At 44.0% G+C, this 17,737-nt stretch overlaps 1 protein-coding gene across 1 annotated transcript in view; it reads left to right on the top strand.

Annotated features, from left to right (window-relative positions):
• GPRIN3 (GPRIN family member 3) overlaps nucleotides 1–15,523 on the top strand; it is a 28,214-nt gene extending 12,691 nt beyond the window's left edge. The window contains exon 2 of the mRNA XM_062493846.1: nucleotides 11,147–15,523. Coding sequence (XP_062349830.1) covers nucleotides 11,242–13,623 — 2,382 coding nt within the window. The 5' untranslated portion in view covers nucleotides 11,147–11,241 and the 3' untranslated portion in view covers nucleotides 13,624–15,523. The remainder of the gene's footprint in view (nucleotides 1–11,146) is intronic.
• Nucleotides 15,524–17,737: the final 2,214 nt, after the last annotated feature.

Below are 17,737 nucleotides of genomic sequence, written 5' to 3' on the forward strand. Positions count from 1 at the left end.
ATTTTCATACCAGCTCTAAGGTTGCCATGTGTTTTCTCACTCTTTGAAGTGTGTCTCTGTGCATGGGGCACTGATGTCCAATGAGTCCAGTAATTAATCCCTAAGCCATGAATAATCCTTTTTCACGCCCTTCCAGCATCCACTACAGCTGACTTAAAACAAGGTCAAAGCTATCTCACAGCCCTGCTCCCTCACAGATGTTCTCTAGCAAGATACAGCTTGACCTTAGATCACTTCTAAGATCTGCAGGTTAAATATGCTGGCAGCTTGAGCGAGGGCAGCTAAAACTGCTCCACAGCGGAGTAAAAAGCATGATGGTAGGTGCTGGGCATTAAGTGATTTAGTTAATTGTTTGGGGGTGTCACATTTTTTTTTTTTTCTGTTCTTTTTTTTTTCTATTTTTTTTTTTAATGCTTGGGGTCGTGATTTGCTTGCAGTGTGTAGTGTGAGAAGCTGAAAGGTGAGCTGGAGTGATACTTGCCAGGTGAGTGCCAGTCACGCTGCCCATGGGGGGATGTCTGCTTCAGGCTTGCTTGGGTGGTTGAGGCAGCCAGCTCCAGTAAACCTGAGACTCAGCTGAACTCAGATGTGATATAACTCCTTTAACTCCTTTGAGCTGTCATTTTAATTAATGCTAATTATTCTCATTAACCAATTTGGCAGTCATCCTGAGGGACAATGATTCAAGTCAAAGTTAATGCATTTTTACCAGTGCTTTCATCACTGCATGCATTGCTTCAGTCACCCAATAAATGTAAATGTGAATCCCCCTTGTCCTAAATTCAGAAGACATAAAGAAGAGGTATGCCCAGAAACAGGCTCAGTGTAAGCTTTTAACTTGCAAAATGCCAGACTTTGGCAGGAGTAGGGATGTTACATTAGCCTGCTGTAAGCCTTGCAGAGTTCCAGGGTGCGGACTGGACCATAAGCCTGGTATGGATAAAGCAGAGATACAGAGTATGGAGATGGCTGTGCCATATTGCAGTGACAAAGCTCTGGCTTACAACACCTGCTGTATCTCTGTTTCCAGCTTGTTTTATTGAACGAGTCTCCAGATTTTGCACTGCTACCTCTTGTCTAACTTGAGGAAGTGGTCTTGGGCTTAGTTTGGTTCCAACACAGATGGGACTTCCCAGATCAGACACTAAATAAGGATTTGTTTTGTTTCTCATAACACTGAGATTTTTAATAATTCAGAAGCAGAGAATGCAATTATTCGTAAACCTGTGAAAATCATGTTTGAATCACAGAATAAAATGCTGCAGACAGTTGGATACCTTAGCTGCCCTTCTTGGGGCTAGGAGGATAGAAGCATATTGAATGTAGGGATAAAAATACACGTTTTGTATAAGCCATTGTTAGGAAACAATTCTTACAGAAGCAAGGATAGTTCCTGCAATTGTTAGCATGAGAGATTTTTACACCCCAGGCTCCCTGCAAGGGCAACTTTAAAAAGCTATTGCCATCAAACACCTGTGGAATAAAGTGCAAATAATGAGTTGGTCCTAAAATAAGCCACCATACAGCACAGCTGTTGGCATTTTTCTTTGCTGTAGGAAGATGGAAGTTTTGAGAGAATGACTTGGTGACTGAGTTCACCTGGAGGAAGCATTAAGGTCTCATTGTTCAAACACATCTAAGTGCATGATGGAGAAGACTCATTGTCCCAGAGAACTCTCTGGGTACGTAGTGAATTTCAGGACCCAAAGTCAGTGATGCAAGGTTTGGGAGTTGATTTTTTTAGCGATGCTAAGCTGGTATCAGTGCCAGGACTGCCTTTTGCTCGAGCCAAGAGCCAGAACACTAAGTTTCTCTCAATTTTACTTGATCAGCTCTGCCATAGTGGAGGTCATTGTCATCTGGGAGGTTGCTCAGATGCATCTTTCAACACCTTCTGTCAGCCCTGGCTGGAGACCAAAGAAAACCTGGTTTATAGTTAAGTTTTATCACCGTTTTCCCATCTGGCATTGATCTTCACTACAGCCAGGTGACTGGAAGCCATCACCCACCTACAGTGCTTTGTATGCCATTAGGCTCTTCCATCATTTCTGGTTATAAAGAGCAGTAGTCTCACTGATTATCTGCAGTACATGACAAGTGTTGGTTCCCCCATATCCCACATGCAGTTCTTCATCAGTTAAACAAATAAAGAATGAGGTGCTGCTGTGGTCCAGTTCCACTAGGGTAAGCATTCAATAAAGCAGTAAAGTAAGAAAAAAAAAAGGAGGCTGACAGCTTTTCATGTAATGGTCTCACTAAAGTCACATCATAAGCTTGAGTGACTGAGGTGAGCAGCTTAGAGTCCTTAGATGGACACACAGGTTTGAGTAATTGCCCTCAAAAGAACATTTACCAGCATTGTAAAGATACCACAGAATTGCTCAGATTTTATCCCTGAACACCGAAGGCCTCCAACCTGCAGCCATTTGGTTTCCTGCAGAGCCTCAATACATCAGGCAAAAAGTGGCCCAGCACACAGCACTTCCTCTCATGGTTTTTTTGAGAAGGTGTTTAGCAGGAGGCAGTTTGCTAAGGAGATTATTTTGTTCTTTTTGCTGCTCTTACTGTCAATGACAGCCAGCCACAGAGCAAGTGACAACATGAAAAAACAGGAAGCAACTGCTGAGGTGGCAGCAGGAAGAAGGCAAGATATTTTTAACTGGTTTTTTGTGTTTATTTTTTTTCATTTTTGTTTTCTGTTTTTAGGGGGTTTTTTGTTTTGTTTTGTTTTTTTTTTTAAAAGCCAAAAAAACAAAAACCCACGGTGGTAGTTGTTTCAGCTGCCAGCCTCTCTATTCACATGAGTTGTGTTTTGTGATAGCCAGGAGGCAAGAGCAGACATGGTAAGATCATCATGCCTTTCTTAGGTTAATCACACGGTACAGCAAATTTCTGTTACAGTAATGACTGGGTAGGCACTGCATCCTTCTTCTCTAATTACATGCCGTTTGGAGTAGTTCTTTCCCGTTAGGATAATGCCTGCAAATGACAATGGATACGTTCCTTGCCAGGTGCCTGTTATGTAAAGATCTATTTCCCCTCTTTAATACTGCGCCCAACATCTTCATTAAAATGAGATATGAGGAAAACTTATTTTTCTCAGATGGTGCATGAGGGCTAAACATTGTAATTTTTGGGTTTTGCCTTATGCAAAAGACGTTGATCCTGCTGTCAGCTCTTCCAAGGCAGAATTTCCTTACTTGCAAGGTTGTTTTTAAAACAAGAAGTGCTGTTACAATACATTTCTCTGGGCACTGATAATATCGTTATTCAGCAGCAAATCAGGCCTAATAGTCTAGGGTGGTAACTTTGCTCCTGTGGATGCTTCAGCCACAAGATGAATGTTTGTATTCAGTGCACTGTGGGGAATGCTCTTAAGTATAATGAAATTCTGGAAACTTCCCTTTGAGGACTTGAAAGCATGTTAAAAGTACATAACAGCCTTTGTCCCTAGAGCCACCCTTTCTAAGACACACCTACTCAGCAGTGGTTATGTTTGCCTGACCACAGAAATGTGATTTTGGTCTTAGTCCAGCTTCCAGTGGATGGATGTCCATGTAAACCACATCATCCTGGTTATTGCAAGCTGTCTTGGCAACAAAGAAGAATTGCAAGACTTGTACAGGCAACAAGCCAGCATTATGCTTTCATCCCTAAAGATGATCACTCTGCTTTATGAAGTCATGTTGGCATTGACATGTAGGAAAAAGGTATTTATTGTTGATTACTGCTAAACTGCTCTCACAAAAAGCTCATGAGGAGCTTTTGGCTGTCAGCATTCAAATGCAGTCAGCTGTATAATATGCTTTAATGAGGGGTTAGATTTCACCCTGCTTTTATCAGAAAGATAGCAGGAGAGGTAAGGAGTGAAATTTCCAATGGTTATTAGAAATTCTGTTGCTTTCAGCACCAAATAAGAAAGTGGTGTTTGAGAGGTCCACATGACCCTCCTGCTCACATTCCTCAAGAAACTATGTCTTGGTTTTATGCAACAGTAAGCTGAAGAAAAACAAGCAGTGGCAGCAAGCTATGTGGAGTCACCTGCCTGATGTGGACAGAAGGTTGCTGGTTTACTCTCATGTGCATGTGTCAGAGTGTGCACACAGACTTCCTCCTGAAACATGGCTTACCCTTGCAGTCAGGCTGCATTTCCTTAAAAATTATTTCCAGGGTCAGACACTGGAATAAGAAAAACCTGCTGATAAATAATGAGGCTAAACATAATAACATGCAATTAAACAAAACAAAAAAAGGTATATCCTTGTGGGTTTTACCCACGTGTTACCTCCTTTCCAGCGTGGTCCAGGATATGAGGTAGGAATATTGCTGTAGCTTATGCAACTGTTACAGCTGGCTGCCAGTCAGTGTAGTTGTTGTTTGATTTAGCTGTTTTCATAAAGCCATTTATCCTTCCCTTTCACCTTGGAGGAGAAAGACTGATGGGCTCCTTGCAGTGCTCTGCAGCACGCCCAGCGTTCCTCAGGGGCTTTTGCATTCTTACATGCCTTTCTGAAGAAAGCCTTTTTATCTATCGGGTGCTGTAGCCCTGGGAGAAGGTGTTCAGGGAGAGAGCCTGTCTTTGCAGCCCCTGCTGCTGCCAAGGCCTGTCTACATGCTTGGGAGGGTGAGCTGAGTGGGGAAGTAGAGGAGCAGGAGGATATGGGAGATGAGAGCGAAGGTGATGGATGTTCAGGCTGTCATCCAGCATTCCTGTGGTTCCTTCCCATGCCACACTCCTCTGATGATGTACGGGGCTCTTTGGAGAGATTCTAGAGGCTGCAATTACATGAGCATCTGAGCTTCTCCTGGAAAAAGCTTTTCATCTGTGAGGAAGGAGTGAACTTTGAGGGCTCGAAACTCAATGGCAGTAGATGATACCACAATTCTTAATTTAAACCAGGATTTTCAATCTCCTTGACAAATGCTGTATTCTAGCAATCTTCTCAATACTGTATTTTCTATCACTTTTAAATACTGGTTTTCCTTGCTTTAAAGTGTTGGAGTGCAAGGCAAACCCATTTTTTCTGGAAATGTGGAAGAATTTCCCTAAACCATGTTGCACCTGTAAATCCATAACCACTTGATTCTTATGCCCACACAAACAAGATGCTCTTGCAGCACATACACAGCACATAGCAGCCTGTTGCCTTTGGCCATGGATGGAGGACTGTGACATTTCCAGCAGGGGCAGCCCAGCTTTTGGGGTTGAGTTGCGTTGTGCCATTGCTAACAGTGCATGGACTCCTGCCAGGGCCTCATCAGCAGGTGCCAGAGCTGGATGTGGGGGTTGCTGCTTGTCTCCTGGCCAGGGCAAGATGGGTGCTGCCCACAGGGAGCAGATGGGACACAGGCAGGAACATCCTGTCTTGGAGCAGAGCTGTATTTCCTTTTAGATGGACATCTTTCTAATTGTAGGGTAACTGCCAGCAGGATGGTAGAGCTGAATCATGCTTGATCACCACACAGCTTTCATTCTCTGTGCCTGCCTATTAAAAGCCAACTGCTGATATTGTCACACATCTCTCCCTGAGTGACTGCTGAGGTACCCCTGTGTCCCTGGACTGCTTTGAAATGCTGGAGCAAGGTCCTGCTCAGGGCTCTTGGCAGGATGTACTTCAGGTTTATCAGAAGCTGAGAGAAATGAAGGATGGTGCAAAGCAGTTTACTTTGTTTTGTATTAGTCCCAGAGGACACTGTACCATTTGTAGGACTGGCTTTACACATTTTCTCATCTGTAGGTTGTGGGCAGCAGGTTAAGCTGAGCTTTGTCCTTCCAAAGTGGAGTTCCCATGCTCTGCACTCTGCGGAGTTAATCTTTATACCTGGCAGAGAGGTGCAACCAGAGGAATTAGCAGCCAGAGAAAATGCATTTCTTCAGCATGTACAAATATTGCTAGATAAATCTTCTGTTAGTGACAGGCTGATTGGCAGGCATCTCTTTTTGGCTGAAAATGGTAGTGCATCTTGCCCTTAATTTTCACATGATTTTCCTCAGTTTACTACTGTTACAAAGCAAGGATGAGCACTTAGCCTCTGTTTTTGTGTTTGGACTTATTTCCCATTTTTGCCTCTGCCATTTCTGTTTTTCATTGTGTCATGACACCTTTCTGAGCAGACATTGCTGGTTGTGTGTCAGCATCCAGAAAGAAGGGCTCTGAGGTCTGGTGAGGAACAAGGTTCTGGATCCTGAGAGCCCTGGTTGGATTTGATTTCTCCTCAGGGCTGTTCCTGTGGCTCAGTTGGTAGTTCCAGATGATTTAGTGTTGTGGTGTGCATATAATCACCCACTTTGTTTAATGTCTGCACAGAGGGTGCTGCAGCCCTGTGGTGCTGAACGTGTTGCTTGTGCTGTCCAGCTCTCTGCCTGTCTCTGGCACAGGTTCCTGCTTTGTCTGCAGGTCTGATGCCCAGTATCCTGCGTATTCCTACGGTGTGGAAGGGGAACTGGGACTTGAGGCACCCTCTGCTTGAAATGCCAGCCCTGTCTCTGGTGGGAATCACAGGGGTGCAAGGTATCTGTGGGTATCCCCACCACCTCTTCCCTCCCTGTCATCACAGTGAATAATTTGTCTCCTGTCAGCATCCCAAAACACACTGAAGGATGGAAGCTCTGCGTCTTGTATCTTGCACCCTTTGACATTGATAACAGGGTAAAAAACCCACTGGCTGCAGAATTTGAAGGATGCAAAGCCATTTGTATATTTAAGATTTAAAGAAATGTGGTCTATGTTCTATATATTTAATGGTCTAATACGAGTTCAGGTGAGCCATTGTCTTTTTCCTCAGATCAGAAAATGAGAACAGACTGAATGAGCAGAAAAATGAATAAATAAACATCAGCAGATCTTTATCTCTGTTCTTAACCAATGTGGCTGTATAATGATTTTTGTGATGATCTGAGAGATCTTGTAAGATTAGAACTATTAAGAGCAAGTGTTCAGCTCTTCCATTTGCAGAGACAAGGTTGAAGAGAGGGTTCAAAGAGTACAGGACTCAAGGAATGGAAAGGTGATGAGAATCTGGAATTGGGAAAGGGGTGCTTGATTTATTTGGGAGCTGCTTTCTAGTTGTTTTTACAGAGGACAGGTAGAGATGCTGGAAGTGTTATTTGTGCTTTTTCAGATTTTCAGATTTCTACCAGAGGGAATGGAAGGCAGAATCTTATGTAGGAATTTCCTGAAAATATATTGGTTTGTATTATGAAACATGCAGACTTTCTGGTTTTGTTGACTTTCTCATAAGCACCAAGAGTAAAAATTGCAGTGTTGTTTTATTGGGGGTTAGGTATTTCTGAAAATAATATAAGTTTCTTTACATTGTCAACATTGATTTGCCTGGAAATTTCTTGGGATTTGGAGGGGTTTTGTGTTTTTTTAACGGCACATGAAAATGACCTACTCAGTTGCAAAAGTCCATGAATGTCTTCTGGCTATGCAGGAACCCTCCCAGACAATTCAAGCCAAACATAGACTTTGCCAAAGTTAGAAACCTCTTGTTGCTAATGGTCCACAATAATTCTTTGCTGAGATGAGATTGACACAGTCAGACAGGCTAATTTGATCTGCAAGAATAAGGATGAGGAGAACTCTGGTGTAGCTAATCTGTTCTTATTATTAAAAATTGATTTTGACCTTTGTAGAGATATTAATTTCACCTCCTGTTAAAAGAAAACTTTGGATGATTGCTCCAGGTCTGGCAAACAAGACTTGAAAAATTCATCAGCAATCTTGATTTGTTTTGACATGTTATTTGGCCTTCTTCTGAGTTTTGTATTTCTGTTTTTTCTAAGTATTTGCTTGCAGGCAATGTTGTTTGTTTGTTTGAATCCCCACTGTCTTGGCAGTTGAGTAGTGTTGCCCACAGGTCCCAACATTGTTCTTCGTTACGATTTAACCGGACTCGAATAATAAAAATGAGACAATAATCATAAATTAATTCCAGTAAAAAAATTGCCTTTTCAATTTCCTTTCTGCTCTCTTTCATAAAACATTGGGTTTTTTTCTGATTTTTTATTAATTCTTAAGTTAGAATATTTTCTTAAGTTACCATGTTTATTTAGACTGCTTCAGTGCCTTTGGCTCCTGTCATTAGGATGGCTTAGCAACAGTCTAGAAAATAGTTCACATGACTTTGACAACAAAGTCTTTATAGAAACCTTATTCTCAAACTAACTCATTTGCAGTCATACCAGGCAGAAGAATGATCCACCCTCCAACCCATATTCAAGGGTCAAGCAAAATGTCTGGATTAGGCTCAGTTGTCCCACATCAGAGAATAGGTCCAAGTGGGTTATCTGGGGCAGAATTTCTTCTGTCGATGCTGTATGTCAAGGGCTGGTAGCAAATCTCTTTTAATTACCATATGAGTAGGACATCCAACTATGGGTTTCAGGTGATTCTGGTGAACAGCTACTAAACAGATGGGGAGAATTCATACAGAATTCAGACCAGAAGTAATTAATTTAATTGAAAAATTAGGAATCATTGCCCTGTTAAGTGGGTATCAGTTAAAAGATAATGCTCCAGTATGCATATTGCCTTGCCCAAGTTTTGTATAGTGAAGAACCAAACAGATTTTCTCTGAAATCTTAATTTCTTCTGGCACTGTTTGTTGAGTAGTACATCTCATCCTAAAAATGGGGATTAGTTTTGTTCCATTATTTGCTTAATTTTTCTTACATTAACTCTGGATCTAAAAAAAAATAAGAAAAAATATATCTGACCTGCCCAGTTGTATATATTGGTTTAGTTTGGATCAATATTTGGAAAAGGAAAGAAGAGAGTAACAATTTAGTCCAGTGTGATGCCTTGGGCTTTAGCTTTTATATTTTTCAGATTCTCTGCTGCTTAGTGTGCAACTCTGAAACTTCATGTTAGGTGTTAGTAAGTTCTCTTCACAGGGCAGTTAGATAAAACAATCCTTTCCCAGCTAGAGAATCAAGGACATCCATTACCCAAAAAGCATAAACAATGGAGAGGGAAAGGGGCAAGCCAGGGGGCTGAGACTTCATAGCCTGGGGTCATGGTTGGATAATTGACCCTAATATGTAGATGAACCAAAACTTAACAAAAGTGTAAAAACTCATGACCAGGATCCATCTTGGATTGGACTTGGGTGTAGGCTTGGCCAGGCTCTTGCATTGCTCAAGGTGTATCCTTTCAGTAAATACCTATTTTATTCCTTTTGCTCTGCCTAGTCTCTGTTCCAGGCCAGCCTTTCCAGGCATCAAATGGATACCCAAAGCCATCTGCTCTTCTCCTCACAGCCCTTAGATATTAATAGCACAACAGGGTGAACATGGAATGTCTGTCCTTCCTTCAGGACAATATTGGCTATCCTTAAAGTGGGAACAAAATGAAGGCAAGACATGTTGTGGGCAGCCACAGACTTCCATTGATTTGCAGCCTGGTTTATGTACTCGCAGTACTTCTCCAAAACTTGGTGATCCTTAGCCATCCTGGAAAGCTGGTGTGGGGTGGTGCTGGGCTACTGTCACAGAGTGCAGCTAAGGAACTTGGGTTCCTGCAGGGGCAGGATTACAGTTTCTCAGGGCTGGCTTAACCCAGCAGACTATATCTCTGTGGATGGACAGAGTCCAAAGAGGCCGTACAAAAGTAATAAATTTTTAATACCTGGAAGACAGAAAGCTTAATGAATAAGTAATAAGTTGCAGCACTTTTCTTTTCTTAGAAAAAGTAGGCTGTCTGTATTTTAAAAAATTTTCTTTCATTGAGTATTTTTCTCCTGTTGCTCTTAAAGTATCCTAAGGTGCTGAAATTTGGGACTGATTTTACAGAAACTAAGGAAGTTATACCACTGCCATCCAGGCTGAGAAAAGGAGAGATGAGATTTTTCTGAAAGAGCTTTTGTTGATTTTGCTGCTGGATAGGGAGGGTCTGGAACAGCTGAGTGATTTCTCCACTGCTTGCAGCAGCATCTCCCTAGTAATGTATCATGGGAAATCCTACTGTGTGCCTGCAGAGACAGGGACGCACAAACAGGTACAGCAATGTTCTCATCATCAGGTTAACAAAACTTGGGTGTCTCCCAGGTCTCATACCTGTGCTTTGCTGGCAGCATAAGCCAGTGAAAGCTTTTTAAACAAGCACAGATAGCCTGCAGTTTAAAAGAAGAGTGGGGTGGGATTTTATCACTGGCCACCACCACTCTGCTGACATGGATCCCACCCTTGATCTCTAGGCTGGGCAGTGCTAAACCCTTTGGAAAGCCAACAAGCATAATTGGAGATCACCTCCTATTTGAAGGAATGGTTTCTCTGCAGTCCTGGCATGATTCCAACATGGATAACTCTGTTCTACCTGCTTAAAATCCCTCCCATGTTTCGCTAGATATGGCATGAACCTCTCCTGTTCTGCGGTGCTGCAATGTTTCCCTTTCAATTTCATACGACCTACTTGTAAGTTGACTTCTAGGTCGTCTCTACCCCCATTTAGTAATCAAGATGGCTTCCTTGTAGTTATTTCAAATTATTTAAATGTGGCAGCAGTAAGTATGCACACAGCCCTGGCGTACAATACCTCCTCTTGGTTCCTATCACCCAGCAAGCTGTGATCCCTCCATATTCTTTTTACCAGAGAGGTTTGGGTTCATCCACATTAGTCAGAATTGACCTGTTGCTCCCTGTGACCATGTCCTTGTTGGTAGTAGAGCTAGAAAGGCTGTCCTTGAGAAAAAGGGGCAACTGGTGCTCACTGAAGATATGGAATCCACTCAGACCTAGGGACCAGTCCTTCACGTAGTCATTTCCTTCCACAGGAGGCTTATTAGAGAATATTATCTTTTTTTTTTTTATTTTATTTTGTGACTCAACCTTCCATGCAAAGTCTATATCTCTTTTTTAATTCAATATTTTTTCCCCTCCCTCTTGGCAGCTCAGTGTTTTCATTAATGTATCAACAACACAGGAGCTGTTGTTGCTTTGTCCTTAGTATTGTTTTCTTCATCCAGACCTGGGAATTGGGTGATCCTTGAAATCTGTGTCTTTTCTGTGACTTTCAGGCAGAATTGGGTGCTTTGCTTTCTCCCCTGCCTGCAAGTATTTCTCTTCACACTGTAAAATCAATTAGCTCTGGGTACTTTTTCTTAGATCTGATTGCTGCTAACACTGTGTTTGTTTCATTAACAGATTAGCTTCACAGGAAGAAACCTGTTGTCGACAGTCTGCCCAGTGAGAAAACTCCAAGGAGAGGCTGAGGACAAGCAACATCTCGAAGACAGTCCATGGGGACTGTACCAGATCCTCTGAGATCTGCCAAGCTTTCCCTGGTCTCAACTTCTACAGAGGAGGAGCATCTGGGAGACCTGCAGCCTGCTAAGCACCAGCTCCAAGGCCCCAGTGGTGAGAGGGCCAGCAATGGCTACCCGTGCCCTCCGTCCAGCTCAGCTGGGGTTTGCTTGTTCAACCTGAACTGCACAGGTGCTGCCAGCACACAGAGTTGTGGGCAGTGCTACACAGATGATGACAGCCAGCAGGAAACCTTTTCTCCCAGGCTAGCCAGCAGAACTGCAGAGGAGCATCCTGCAGATGTAAAGCCTGCGGGTTGTTCCCAGCCAGCAGGCATCCAGGCACCAGCAGTGCCAGCCCTTGCCGCAGCAGGAGCCCTCTTGGTGGGGCAAGGGCCAGAGATGATGCCAGCCCCCCAGAGCTCCCGGCAGTTTGTGCAAGGCAGCCAGGCCAAAGCAAGCTCCCTGACACAGATAGATGACTCAGCCTTGAAACCTCAGGGAACTGAGGATCAGCCAGCGCTTGAAGTGTTAAATTATTCTTCCCCGGGTGATCCTGTCAGGGTTAATCAATTCTGTCATACTTCTCAGGCAAACCTTCTGCAAAGAGGGGAAAAAGACAGGGTGGCAGAAAAAAACGGTTCTGCTGTGTGTCAGTCAGCCTTGCCAGCAAGGCAAACCGAAGCTGAGTTGGGGAGAGAACCACAAACCAGTCTGGAGGCAAAAAGTGGCACTGCAGAGATGGCACAGTTGCATCCTACAGACAAAACTGAAGCGGTGCAGAGCAGCGAGGCACCAGCCCAGTCTGCCCACGAGAGCCCACGTTCTGTACGCAGCCTGGACCCCACGCCTGGGAGCCCAAACCCCACCCAGCTCTCCAAATTCAAAGAAACAGGTACAATGACAGCTCAGCCAGAGAGCAGCCCTTTTACTCAGGAAGCTGTAAGCAGGACATGGCGGGATGCTGAAGTTCAGGCTGTAGCTACTGTGGAGAGCAAATCAGCTTCCACCAGTCCCAGCATCTTTGCTGCCTTCTTAAAAGGGAATCCTCCTCCAGAGGAGAATGAAGAACTGCACATAATTTACCAAGGAGGTATGGGGCTGAGTCAGGCTGCAGTTACTGACTGTTTATCCTCACAACAAAAGTTTCCGTGTTCTCCTGGTATCACATCAAAATCGACTGTTGTGGCTGTGGCTGCTTCGGCCCAAACCCAGCCTGTCAGTCTGCCCGGGGTCTCATCTGATGTGGCATCTCCAGCATCAGCAGATAATGCAAAACCTGTTCTCCCCCGCTCCCCTGCAGCTGTCACCTCCCAAGGAACATCTGTGGGTAATGCTGAAATGACCAGTGCAACCTGTGATGTCAAGGATGCTGCTCAGCTGCCAAAGGATGCTCCAGTCCCACCAAGGCCCATCCCAGGTGAGCAGCTTGGAGTTGAGTCCAGTAATCAAACTCCATCACAGTCTGGGACTGGTGCTGGTGAGCCAAGCACCACTTCCACCGATGCTGTCCCAGGAACCCAGAACAACATGCGAGATCTCGTTCCTTGTGCAGGAAGCAGCCTGTCACCTTTACTCTCTGGCAAGAACAGTGAAGTCAAACAGAAGGAGGTCCTGGGCAGCTCTGAGGAAAGGCCTGTGCAAGGCAAGGATGTGAGTCAAGGGCAGGCCAGTCCTAGTCAGTCTGTGGTGAAACCAAAGGAAGAAAACTTGGTGGTGCTTGATCCTAAAGGAGGGCTGAATGCTAGCAGCCAAGCTGCTGCTGTCCGTGCAAAGGTGTGCTCGCAGGATGCAGGTGAGGAGGAGAGCAGAGGCCATGGAGACAGTGGGCAGTCTCAGATGGCTGGTGGCCAGAACCTGCAGGCAGGACTGACTCCCAAACTGAGCGTGAGTTCTGCAAGTCTTGTCCTTTCCACGGCAGCATCGGCAGCTCCCCAGCAACAGGTCCTCCAGGCCAGGGAGTCCAGACACGATCTCCACACCGCAGTAATTCCTGCTTCCTCTCAGGCTGTGCCGAACCTGGGGGAGAACAAAAAGCACTCCACCCCAGCCATGGAGGCGAAAGTACAGGTGAAGCAGTCCAAACACGTCAGGGATGTTGTTTGGGATGAGCAAGGAATGACATGGGAGGTTTATGGTGCTTCCCTCGATCCAGAATCCCTGGGAATTGCCATCCAGAACCACTTACAGAGACAAATACGGGAACACGAGAAACTGATCCGGGCCCAGAACAGCCAGACACGGAAATCCATTTCCTCAGATACATCCTCAAATAAAAAACTGAAAGGGAGGCAGCACAACGTGTTCCAGTCCATGCTGCAGAATTTTAGGCGTCCTAATTGCTGTGTCCGACCTGCTCCCTCTTCTGTGTTAGACTGACATGGTTTGCAGGGGTGCCTAAATACCTGTGCTGGTGGAGAGAGAATCCCTCCCCTCAAGTCCTGCTGTTTGGTTGTGTAATTGGGGTTCTGATGCAACAGTGGAAAATGATTCCCCTTTGTTTTCTGACTAGCCACATGCTCCATCCTGCCATTATTATTGTCACAGCTGGTGTATTTCCACATTATGCCCCAACCTTGACTGCTGTCAAATGAAAAGCTAGGCACTTAGCAAAAGCACAAATTTCAATTGCCACCTTGCTGCAGGGAGAGCAGCACCTTCTGATAAAGCAGGAAGCAGAGGGATTGTCAGAATTATGGGAATTTATTTATATGCATTATGAGGTCTTATTCAAGGGAAGCTGAGGGAGGTGGAAGTAAGGTTCAACAGCTGTAAAGACCTAACACAAGACAACTTTCCTGGTTTTTAAGTTGCCTGCGCTGAGGCAAGTCCATGAACAGGCTGTGGACATTGCCTCACTTCTGTTGATGCTGTGGGCTGCTGTTCTCAGGTGAGCCCCAGGGAGCCCAGTCTTCCCCTCCTGCTGAAACGCAGATCCAGGCAAAGAATGAGGATCAAGATGGAAGGATTGTCTCTTTGGGAGAAGCTAAGTCAGTGGGATGTTGATGGCCAGAAGGGGAAGTGAGTGATGCTTTTTGTGCCCTGCAGTGGCCACTCGAGGTCTAAGTTGCCAAGGCACAGGAGAGTGCAGCAGTAGATGGACCTGCATCCAGCAGGACGGTGCCACCCTTACTCTGGTACTCCTGCCAAGTCTTTAAAAAGCAGGGAGCCATTCTGCCTCCTCAGGTGGGATGGGCAGCCCCTGCTCCCAGCCTCCCGTGGCGCTGAGCACCTCTCTTCTAAATCACTCTTTAAAGTGATGTGGATTTTTCTTCTCTCTCCAGGCATACACAGTAATGTTTTCCCATAGCAGCAGGCTTTCCTGTGCATTGGGGTACATGAGCCTCTATGTCTAGTGTGTTACACTGATTTTTTTCCCCCCCCTTTTAAGTCCTTAGCCAACTCCACTGTTCTTTTTCAGTATTTTGGTGCTTTTCTTGCTGCCTTTCATAACCTGAATACCATTTATTTAGCCTGTATGTTATTTTGTTTTACCTAACACTATATTATGAACCATTATACTGTTAACTTGAAAATTTTTCAGCAGTACTGAAATCTTGAGACAATCTTTGCTGTATTTCTGAACTTAGTTGTAGAAACTGCTAATAAAAGGTAGCTTAGTGACTGTTTCTCCAGACACAGTAATGTCTCAAATATATGTTGGTCTCATTTCTCAATAATATTTTTCAACTTGGGAAATGTGTTTCCCAGTAGCTTTGTATTTAGTCCACTAGAGTTCATTATTGGAGGTTGGGGAACTCCTGCAGTTTGTAGAAAATTTAGTTATCAATCCTGCAAAGCACTGATGATTTGGATACTATAGTCCTGCAGAGTGCTAGAGTTAAATAGGAGATAATTTTAGTTCATTAAAATTTTTTCATGAATAATGATGATAATTTATTTCTGTCTCTAGTACCACACACCTGACATACTCTGAAGTTCTTAATCTTACAACTTACACTAAATCTTACAGGTTTACACCATGTAAATGAGTATTAGTACTTTTTTTATTTTTTTTTCTGTGAATCAAACCTGAAGTGGTCCCCTGTTATTTAGGAGGCCAGTCTTCTTAAGTATATCAACTGCCAAGCCTTCATAGTAGCTGTTTGGGGGGCAATTATTCCCCAGCAGATAAGTAAAATACTGTAACATACAACATTTTAATTGAGTGCAATGAAAAGTGTTGCCCCTAAGCATAGTACTGAATTGACTCCTAGCTTTCCTCAAATATATAACAGGGGGATTTGTCATGTCCTAGTTCAATTTCTGTATGTTATTTCAAGTCCTCTCCTACTTGTGGTGCCGAGTTTTTTATTTTGAAGCACCACATTAGAGAGAATCTTTCCACCTCTGCATACTAGGAGGAAAGTCTCCAACCTTTTTTCTGTTAATAGTGCTGTTCCCACCCCCTTCCTAGCAGTGTCTGAGGTGTGAGTTTCACGTGAAATTTTGTGTGGGATTAATATTGACAGTATCATTAGGTCACGTTAGTTGACAAATTCAGTGTCTCTTCCCACGTGGTGTCTGTGTCAGCCCTGACGAGGTTCCCTGAGTTTTCTGCAGTTTTTGGTGTGTCCTGTCCGGGTCCAAGGCTCTGTGGTGCTCCTTTTGCCTCCCTTCTGCCCTTCCCTTGCTAGCTGTTGGCCAGCCTGTCTTCCTGTTAAGCCGTGTCCCTTGGCTCAGCTCGCATCCCCCTCTGCCTTCCCCTTGCTGTAGCTGTGAGCCAGCTTACTCTGAACTGTCCCTTTACAAATATGCTCAGTCTGAATATACAAATGGATTGTCCTATTTTTTTCTTCCAGAGGAGAATAAACAGCTATCACTCATTCACTGATTTCCATGAATTTTATCCTTTAGCTTCAGCTACGCAAAATATTTCTAGGATATGGGTAGTGGTTGCTTTATTGAGACCAAACCAGGCTAGGCAACGAATAAGCAGGATGCTGGGGCAGCACTGGACTTACTGCTTCTTTGCAAGGAATGAGAGATCTCCCCTGCTTCCTTGCAGCTTCTTTCAGCTGTGACTCTTCAGTAGGTGGTCCACCCTCTCTTCCCCACCCCAAACGACCTTTCTTCTAGGAAAATCTCACCAGTGCATTCGTACTACAAAGTGCTAATGGACAAGTTACTGAGTGGATGACCCTGAACAACTGCATGGACATAACTGAAACAAAATGTAGTGCTCAGCCTGTTTTCTGGGCAAACATGAGTGCAAAGATGCAAATTGTCCATGGCACTGTCTGGCGGATGCAGAAGTCCTGCAGACGTGTGTTGGAAGCCAAGCAATAAAGTGCCAAAAGCCAACATATAAAAATGAGTTGATAATCACCAGCACATCTCATGGAAAATATTTTAGGTTTTGACTGTGCCTTGCTAGGGCAGACTGTAGGCAACCTGCTAGTTTAACACTGGTGATTAGTGCTTTCTCCTGCATACAATGTCTAGGTGACAATAGGAATCCTCACTGACAACACATCTTTCACCCACAGCAGAACATCCAAGGTGGAGGTAGCAATTAGCCAGTATTATGCATCAGAGTGGGCTTGTGGCAGCCAAGAAAGGCTGTTCTTGGTGTCATGTCAGTCTCAAAAACAAAAATGCACTCAGAGTAGTGATAGGGCAGAGAGTAGGGGGAGATGATCTGTGTGCCAGCACCCCACTCTTTTTCTCTGCCCAGTGACTCAGAATTACATTGCATTAGTTGGATAGGTAACAACCATTTGGGCTAATAAAAAGAGGGTTCAGAACAGAAAATACTTTGTCATTCCCAAGAGCAAATTTATATGAATAAAAAAATAACAACCCCAAACCTGTGTTGCAGCCTAGCCAGTTGAAGTAACTCTTAAATTCATTTCTTTTCACAAGATGAGACATTTTGGGAAACAAGCTCATTGTCAGGAAACCCTTCCCTCTCAGTGGCATCTTCAAGGAAAGCCAATGTGTAGCAAGAACCATCAATAAAAGCAGTGAATAAGTATGGAAGATTTACTTCTAGTTTCACTTAGGGGGCTTTCCACTAGCAAAGATGAGAATAAGCATGTTTCAGTGGTGCCAGTACAGTATCTGAGTTGAAAGAGCATCTCATTGCAGGCAATTTGCAGTATAGTCCTAGATTTCATATGAGGCTGTGATATCCATCTATGTGCACTTGGTTGGGAACTGCCAGCTTTGTCTTGTTTGGGCAGCAGTGCTGAAGTTCTGCCTCATTTCTGCTGATTGGTGTGGAAACAAAAGAGTAGGGGAAGAGGTGAAGGGACAAGATGGGGAATGTCTGTCTCCATTTCAGGAGAAGAAAACAGTCTTTTGAATACAGAAGAAGAAATTGCTGAGAAACTTGGGGAGGGAAGGACAAAAAGATAAGTAAAATAAAGTTGGTGTAGGTGCTTCACAATGAATTCCCGTTCTAAGGCCTTTTTTGCCCACTTGTTTTCTGACCTCAGACATTTTTTATTTGTTGGCATCCTATGTCTTTTAGGGAAATGAATATTTCCAA

Source organism: Cinclus cinclus, chromosome 5 (assembly GCF_963662255.1).
Source record: "Cinclus cinclus chromosome 5, bCinCin1.1, whole genome shotgun sequence".
In the NCBI taxonomy this organism is placed as follows: Eukaryota; Metazoa; Chordata; class Aves; order Passeriformes; family Cinclidae; genus Cinclus; species Cinclus cinclus.